Raw genomic sequence first — 9370 nt, 5'->3', positions numbered from 1 at the left:
TGTGATGGATAGTATGAGGCTGATTTATTAGTAAGTCCTGTTAGCATAGTGAAGAGGCCTATTTGTCATTAATTTGGCACCTAACTGGAAACTGTGCAGCTGTTAATACACTAATAAGTGGGAACATGCAAAATGCACAAATACAAACAACCAAACAGTGAAAAATGTTCATGCTGTGATTTTCATGCTATTGTAAAAAAAAATTCTTTATAAGAATAGCTTGGAAGAGACATTTTTCTTTTTTTTTGGTATTGTCTATATTATTCTATATATTCTCACAAAGACCTTTATCCTAAATACCTGGGATTTTTATTTCTTTGTATCACAGGGACATTTACGCAGGGCAAATGCCTTCTGAATCACTGAAGCATTTTTTTTAAAAGATGCTGACACCACATACTTTCCATGTCGAGTAATTTCTCCTATTTTGGATTATTTTACGCAGTAAAAGGAACTGAAATCATTTCGAAACAGTTGGAGATAACTTTGTAGAACTTTGTCCCGCCCTCCCAGAAAAACCAGCGAGGGGAGTCGGGGTGTACACTTAGTGCACAAGTTGCCCTCTGGAGCACACCAGTACTGCTCGATCACAGACGCAAGGTAGGCAACGTGACTTGAACAAATAAAAACTTTCCATAGCCTATTATTGGACGATACATATTCATCAGTTTGATTTCCACTCCACAGACATTTTACGCTCCGGCACCAGAATTATAAGTTTGATCTTGGATAATGTGAGAGGTAAATCGAGTCTTCTGGTTCTGGTTATATCAGGACTGAAATAAGCGCAGTGCTATGTTAAATTCAGATGATGAAGTTACTTTTAATCCTGCGTCTTGCTCAACACGCCGAGAACTTTGAATTAGAGATTTTAGTGGTTTGATTATCAAATGATTAACAAAGGACTGAATGCTGACCGGCTCTGTTTAAAGGTTTGCACTTTATAAATGCTCTTTCATTAATAAGCGAGTCATTAATCGTTTCGGGGTGTTTTACTCTTGGACTGACGTATTGATAGATGCGGGTGTTTGCACATATGTGTGCGCACATGTGTGTCACATTGAGCTAAAGGGTGAAGGTCAGTTTTTGGGCAAACCGTTTCACATGCTTCGCTGGATAACTAAGTTGACCAAAAACTCGGAAAGACTATGTTTATCCACAGAGAACAGCCCCGTCCATGCCTTTCAGAGGTAGCTACAACCAGATGACTTCCACACTCAGTCCATCACATTTTCTTTCTACTCCGGGGCCTTTTCCTCTGTTAAATTTCCTCTCTTACAGTTACTATGAATGTTGTAGACAGTTTCGAGTTTGGTGCTTTTGGCTAGGTTCAACATTGTTAAAGCACTATAGCAGAAATACTGCAAGATCTGGTGAAATGATTTTGCACCCGCAGCACACAAAGACACCATTGATTCTCTAAAAGGAGCTGCAGGGCGCTTTGTACCACTTTGCCTGACTTATGAATAAATACAGAGCTACAGATGATACATTGATTTTCATGAGCCCAACCATTTTGTTTTTATTACTCAGTTTTATTTTTATTTTCATTACTTTCAACTTTGATCAGCACATAAGCTGGGTTGTACATGACATTGTGGGCTATGTAAGTTCTTGTAAACAGGTAGATGGGTATAGGCTATTTGTACTGAAGAAAAAGCAATCGAAGAACAGCTGCTCCTCTTTTGGTGTGAATCTGTTCCAAAGACATGGAGTTTAGGGCATTTAAGGAAAAATGTGCTACCAAAATAAACTGTAGAAAGAGCAGCACAAAACTGGTTAGAACCACTGTAGCAAGAAATGTCTTAAGACAACTTTGTCATGCAGAAATATTTTTGAGTCAGTCTCTAATTTTGTGCCTGATTTCTTAGAACCAAATGTCACATACATCTCTCACTACTAGCACAAACGCAGGCAGTGAAGAAAAACTGTAAAAGTTCAGTAGAGCACCCCTGATTTTCAATATGCTGTCTGATTTGTAGTTGCATCAAACAGGATCTAGCCTGTCACCTTCAGACTTTGTGCTGTCACTTTGCCTCCGCACAGTATGGTACCCAAAAAAGATCTTCAGGAATCTCATCAAATGCATTCATAGTTACACTTACAGTGAGTCAGATTTCATTATAACAGCAGGGGCAACATACAGCATTAGTTGTGCAGTTCCCCTGAAAGAGAAACAGTTTATGCTCCATCAGCTGTTATAGGCAGATATTAATAGTAGACTGAATCAGTATTTGTGCAAGATCTTCACCATATTCCATGGGAATCAGACAATTTTATGAGAATGTGCATGTTGCAATCTGATAACCGAGATAAGCAGCTCTTTCTGCGACAAAATCAGCACACTTTTTCTATCGCAAAGGGAGGTTTTGTTATTTCAGCATTGCTATTTCAACAACTCATAATTATTGTTGTACATATTTCCTTTTGTCAGTCTAACCTTTGGCCAGATGTGTAATCAAATATAAGCCACAGTTTTTTATCTCCTGTTTTTGCTAAAAGAGGTGGCATGGGAAAATGTAAATTAGGCGGGTGGTCACATTAAAGCAGACAGGATGTTAAGTTAAAATGCTTTTTGATGATAAGTGTAAAAGCAAACCAGAAATAGTAAGTTACTGATTGTCGTTAAGCTGAATGCCAGACAACGTTTATAGTGTAAATATATCATTAACCACTGTTTGCTTTCACAGGCTTAAAGATGCCGAATTAGTTCTCATGTGGTATAAACACTAGTCTGAAGAGAGGCTTACTTTGAAGAAGAAACTTGATATATTTTAAATTTTTTTCTGACTTTTTATGCAAAATGAACATTCAGAAGGGAACACTGTTTTTATGTTGGATGAGTCTGTGCATGCACCTCTGTGTGAGCCAGAAAGACTGCACAGGTGTGAAATGTCCTGTTCTGCAGAACTGCATTGAAACGGTTTTAGAGAAGGGTGCCTGCTGTCCCAGCTGCACACAAAGGGGCTGCATCTGTGAGGATTACCAGTATTACGACTGTTTCAGAGCAGGCTTCAAGATAGGGAAAGTCCCAGAGGGGGAATCTTACTTTGTGGACTTTGGAAGCACTGAATGCACCTGTCCCCAGGGAGGAGGGAAGATAAGCTGCCATTATATTCCATGCCCTGAAATCCCCCCCAACTGCATTGAAATTTTAAAAATTGCAGATGCATGTTTAGAGTGTGGGCGAATTGGCTGTACCCATGGCAGCAAGAAGTATGAGGCAGGGCATTCCTTTCAGTTAGACCGGTGCCAGGTTTGCCACTGTCCTAACGAAGGTGGAAGGTTAATATGTTCACCTATCCCTGGCTGTGACCTTCATAGTGATAATAAGCCCACGTGGGTAGCAACCACTGAGAACAACATTCAACAGACAGACATTAGCAGCCTTCATGACAGCCGACAAACAAGTCCAGTAGAACCATTTTCCAAGCTGACACTGGGAAAAACTCTACCACTGTATAAGCAGGACCCACCCAGTTTTGGCACAGAGGATTATGACTATACATTGGCAGAGCCGACATCTTCCACTGTCCAAGAACTGGCCCAGCCCCTGAAATCTACTCCAGCACCACCAGCTTACCCAGTCTCAAGCTTCACTTCCTTCAACTCCCATTATGATAGGAGACCTAAGCTGGGAGAGTCAAAAAAACATCCAGGTCCAGTGATGAGCAGTGATGATGAGGTCACACATATCCAGACTCCTACCTCAACAGGAGCTCAGAGTGAAACCTCAACATTGCTAACAACTACAGTGACACAGACAGTGGCCTCAGAGAGCCACAGGCTGCAAAAGGAACCTGGTGACAGGACCATCAGACATAACACTGACAGAAAAAGAGCCGGGCAGGACACTTTAAAAGATACAGCATACACTGCCCGTGCCAGCACAGGGGACAGGCATCACAAACATAACCAAGTCAGTCGCACTGGGAATATTGTCAGCTCCCATTCTGTCGACCAAGAGGGACAAGAAAAAGTCTCAGTGGAGCACAGACAGCCGCTCGGTGAAGAGGAGCAGGACTTGTACCCCATGGTTCAGTCCAGTCCCACCAGCAGAACTCCAGTCAGGATGAAAGAGGACAGTGAGCAGCCACAACCTCCAACCCTCTACAACTACCAGCCTCAGCATACAGAAGGTTAGTTTGTATATTTTAGTTAGTTAACCCTTCTTAAATGAGAAAATGTTTTTATTCATCCAATGCATGCATCAAAATACATCCCACTGTGATGATTTATAGGTTATAAATACAGTGTTAGGTCATTATGTTTGTAGAAAACATCTTCCTTTTCTCCTCTCATATCCCGTCTTTTGAGAAGGAATTCATAATGACTCTATTCAAGCTGACAGTGATCCAGGAAAAACAGTTGTCCATGAAAACCGCTTTCCCCAGATAACATTTATCTACCTTATCGACCTTGTATTTTTTCAGCAGTGTATAATAAGTCTGGTGCCATATTTACATGTTTGTGTATAAATATCAGCATGTTCTAAAAAAAAAATCAGTGCCCTTCACAGCTTATAGGCCAATCTATTGCAGGCACCCTGGATAAAAACCAGATTGTGAATGACTAGGGGGTATAGATGATGAATAACACTGCAGAAGAAAATACGAGAAATACACCATGTGTCATATTAAATGTAAAGTGAGGTTACATATATACAATAAATGTATGTAAATGTATATGCACATGAAATCATTCACAGATCATTTAGGTGTATAATGTACATGCCCAAGAAAGGGGAAGACAGAAAACAATGGAAAAAAATCACATAGTTCCATAAATGTCATAGATTAATAAACTTCCATCCAAAGAAACCCTGATTAGATCATATTTTCTCCATACTTTATAGCCTTATGGTCTCACTTTATTATAAGACTTCCCTTCTATGAATGAGTGAAATGTATTATTTCATCATCGAGTGACTTCAGTGAGTGAATTACTAAAGAACTAGGTCCAGGATTCTGAGAGCTCCTTACCAGTCCAACAGACTGCAGTGTGGGAGTGTGTAGTTAACCTACTTTACAACACTGTGATTTCTGTGGAGACCTGTCAAGACTTTCCTTTCCTTTCCTTTCAGCGTCTGGCTTCCTTGGGTATGTCTAGTATATGCTGAATGCATATGTGAGGTGTTTCTGTGGGACTGAACTCTGGAGGCACCTGTGAAGTTCATTTACCAGAATAAAGTTGGAGAAGTCAGAAATTGACAGTTTGTTGCTATTTGCCATTTAGTTAAGGAAGGTTATAGACTCTGGACAAGTCTGGATGAAATGTGAAACTGTGTGTACAGAAATACAGAAAAGGGAAAACATATTTGCTTTGACGGATGCCCTTAAAGGTTTTCCACACCATCTATAAATGCATTAGGGTCAAGTTCAGCTATTTGATTGTAAATTATAGCTTCATGGTAGAGAGTGGGTGGGTTTTCCTTTAGGGATAAGAAGTTTGAACTCACTGGTTTGGCTGTGCAGTTTGTAGGATGGAATGAGACCGTGAGGGTTCACTGGTGAAGGTCATAGTGACATGCTAAAGGGAAAACCTAGTGGATAAGGGCCATGGCTAATTCCTGTTATGAATACTGTTAGCTGATGACGCCAAAGTTATTTAGAGAGGAAAAGAGGAAGCAAGAATAACAAGCACACAGACATTTATCACTAAATTACTAAATTATCCCTCTGTCTTCCTGTCTGTCGAGATGCAATGTGTGCTCACATGGGGGATGGGATGGGATTGTTTAGGCCTTCTGATTCTGGGCTGGACTTGGTATAGGATTTCTTGGGGGCTCTACCTGTGAGCAGCATATTACCCATGTGATGAATGAGGCCACTGTTGTGGCCTGATTGCCAGACACTGCTCACTGTTCCCCCATGAGCCAGGGCGATTACCTGTGAGGCTGCTGGCTTCCCAGTCTTCCCAGCACAACTCCACACAAGGTCCTCTCAGTAACTTACCAAACACCAGCCACAAATGTTGAGCAAAATTAGAAGAATGTTAGACACGGTCAAAGTGATATAACATATACTGTACCTAAAGCAAAAAATAATCAACACCAGTGTCACAACATGTTGCATGAGTGGGCTAAACATACATTTTCCAGTGGTGGTGATGTGAGAATGTATTCCTACTGGACAACTACTGTGAAAATCAGTTTTTAAATGTTAGCACTCTGGTTAATCTAGGACGCCTACCAGGTCATTTCCAGAAATGTTGGCATGTCTCCCATCTGCAACATGTCCTTGCTAAAAATCCACTCAGTTCACCTGTGTGTTTAAATAAAAAACATTTGCTCTAGATGCAGGAAAACACACATAAAAGACAACCACCATGTAAGTAGAGAGAGGCTGGTGATAAATTGTAACACAATAACAGATCTGCCTCTTGCACTTTCAGTCACTAACACACAGGCAAAGTGCAGCTGTATACGGAACATTTACAGACTTACAAACAAGATTCCTTATGAAATCTTATACCCACATTTATGCTGCATTAATTAATGATTTCTAATGGAGAAAATAGTTCCACCCTAATCAGTGTTATTTTGGTCCATTAGATCCTAACTCAGGATTTGGACAGATTTCTGCTGGCAAGAAATTACTTGTGGAGAATAATTGGTCAGAGACATGCAACAGTCTAATATGCAAGTCTCTAATACTGATGTTAAATAGCAGAAGCATCATGGTGTGTGTCTGTGTGTGGCAAAAATGTGTGTGCCATCTTTAGAAAACTCAAGTTGTAAGTTGCAGTAATTAAATTCATCATTGTCGACAGATCCTGACCTTGAGTGTTTTAGAGTTTCATTCAGGTTATGATGGTGTAATCATAAACTGTATATTCAGTCTAAGGGGGAAATATTAATGGACGATAATGTGTAGAACCATCTAAGACTGAGGCAAGGCCCATAGGCTTGCGTCAGCTTACCATAACCCCAGTTAAAGACTGCAAAAAGATGGATATTGCTATTGTTGGCTCACAGTCTCAGGGGAATTAAGACAAAAGTTGTGAGTAGTTGAAACTGAATTGGCAGTTCTAGAAATGAAGTCATGGTAACAGCAGGAGAGCCCTCCCTATTATGTCATAACCAGCAGATCTTGGAACGTGATTATGAGTTTCTGAAACACAGCATGTATCTCTGAAAGTACTCATATTGAAGGTGAGAAGAAATAGTCACTCGCTCCTGAGTTTTCTTTTAAGGTGCCAGCATCAATAATCTAACATGTTCAACCACAGGAGTTTGTATATGGGGGACACTTGTCATGTGCTGTTATTCACATTGCTGGTGCTGTTCTCTCCAGCCCACCCGTACTGCCAAGTCTACCAAAAAAACGCATTGGTGGCAGTGGGGGGAACTAACTAAGTACATTTACTCAAGTACTGTACTGAAGTACAATTCTGTTGCTTCATACTTTGACTTCACTACATTTTATAGGGCAAATATTGTACTTTTTACTCCACTACATTTATTTTTTAACTTTATTTACTAGTTACTTTTCAGAACCAGATTAATATAAAAAATACAGTATTATTATAAGGTTTCGTTGATTTGTGGTCAAAAATTCACAAGCTACTCAGCAGTAATTCAAATTAAATGTATATAAGCTAGTTAAAACTAGCTGCAGCATTAAATGTGATGTTCAGAATAATGCATCAGTAATTAGAATACAATAATATGATATACAGGAATGTGAAATGTGTTTCGAAATGAATTGTGTTTTAGTACTTGATGTTTTGATGCTAATACTTTTGAACTTTTACTTAAGTAATGTTTTGAATGCAGGACTCTTACTTGTAACAGGGTATTTTATACTAGTGTATTGCTATTTTTACTTAAGTAAAGGGTCTGAGTACTTCTCCCACCACTGATTAGTGGCAGCGTGCTGCTTTATGACACCTCCAGACATGTCAAGAGTTGCCTTTTTTGGTTGTTGTTCAAGCTCCATATTTTCAGAGGGTGTGATGTCACCAGTTTTGGATTTTAACAAGAGCAAAGCATCTGGCCTTAATGCTAGTCTACTGGACAGATATGATGACGGGTCTGGAACAGAGAGATGCTCCTCCGCCACCTTCCAAGCATATGTTTTAAATCTCTCTTGTGCTAGCACAATAAATCATGATAGCTAATTACTGCTCAGCTGAATGAAACAAGTTTCTTTATAGGTTTAATTAGAAGGCCTGCCAACCAGACAGGAAGAGACCTGGTTAGACTCAGATAGGGCTCAGCTAGAATACTTTACCACTGTTTTCCTCCCTGATAGCTATCTTGGTGAAATGCACTCTCCCTCCAAAGTCACTTCATGCTCTACATCCTTTGTAAACATGGTCATAATCTGTATGCATTATAACTATGGCTAGACTTTACAGTCTGGGTTGCCACATGGTGCAGGTTGGTGTACTCATCTTGATGAGTGAACTGATTCCACCTGCAGAAAATGAACAGGTGAAAAAATAAAGGCGATGAATAATTATGCAACCTGTAGTACATTTGCCCAGGTTCAAAGGGCCTGTGTTAACTGTACGGTTGGTTATAGATACTGCAGTTTTCTATCAGAGTTGTTATACCTGTCAAGGTTTAGATTTTCTCATTTCTAAACCTTTAAATTATGTATCACTTGCTCTGCTCTGAGTAATTGCTTTGAGTATACTCTTATTGAGTATAGGTAAGGTAGGGAGAGGTTTTCAACAAAAATAAAGTAGCTGTGGAAGAATGACCTTGGGCACTCTCAAACGTCTGTGCTGAGTGTCATATATTTAGAATTGCATTAAAATGTTTAGTTGCTGTTTCCTCTGTGTGACCTCTACCTTCGTTTAAGGCTTAAACGGAGGCCAGTTGTCAGAGACCAGGTAAAGCATTTAGATCATTGATCATTAGTGGTGTCACTTTCTCCATTGATCAGTTCACTGCTTTGACTGAAAAAGCTCAGAAAACTCTGGTGCTCCCTAAACCTTCCAATAGTGGGTTAGGATTAGTTGCCATAATCACATCAAACTTTTGATTTGTCCAGTATTGTTTGTGATGAATTAGTTGTAAAACAAATGACATTTCCATCATCTTTAGCTGTACATTGTGGTTAGTGCTACTTAGCAAATGTTAGCATCCTAAGGCACTATCCATGCGTCCATTATCTATACTGCTTATTCCTGAATAGGGTCACAGGGGGCTGGAGCCTATTCCAAGTGACAATGGGTAAGGGGCAGGGTCTAAGACACCTGTATACTGATATTAGCATTTAGCTCAAAGCACTGCTGTATCAAATTCCAGGGCTGGTGGCATTGTAGTACACACATAGAGCAGTTTTGTTATTAATTGCTTTATTCAACAGCTACACAATATATTTTTTCAGCTGTACAATATATACACACACAATACTTT

At 39.8% G+C, this 9370-nt stretch overlaps 1 protein-coding gene across 1 annotated transcript in view; it reads left to right on the top strand.

The window, feature by feature from the left end:
* The first annotated feature begins 531 nt into the window (after positions 1–531).
* Positions 532–9370, top strand: part of LOC109966087 (fibulin-2-like) — a 25835-nt gene continuing 16996 nt past the window's right edge. The window contains exons 1-2 of the mRNA XM_020610688.1: positions 532–600; positions 2691–4139. Of these exons, the coding sequence (XP_020466344.1) occupies positions 2804–4139 (1336 nt within the window). The 5' untranslated portion in view covers positions 532–600; positions 2691–2803. The remainder of the gene's footprint in view (positions 601–2690; positions 4140–9370) is intronic.

This window comes from Monopterus albus, unplaced genomic scaffold (genome assembly GCF_001952655.1).
Source record: "Monopterus albus unplaced genomic scaffold, M_albus_1.0 scaffold106.1, whole genome shotgun sequence".
NCBI lineage: Eukaryota > Metazoa > Chordata > Actinopteri > Synbranchiformes > Synbranchidae > Monopterus > Monopterus albus.
The sequence above is the reverse complement of the archived record's forward strand: the minus strand, read 5'-3'. Positions and strand labels throughout refer to the sequence as shown.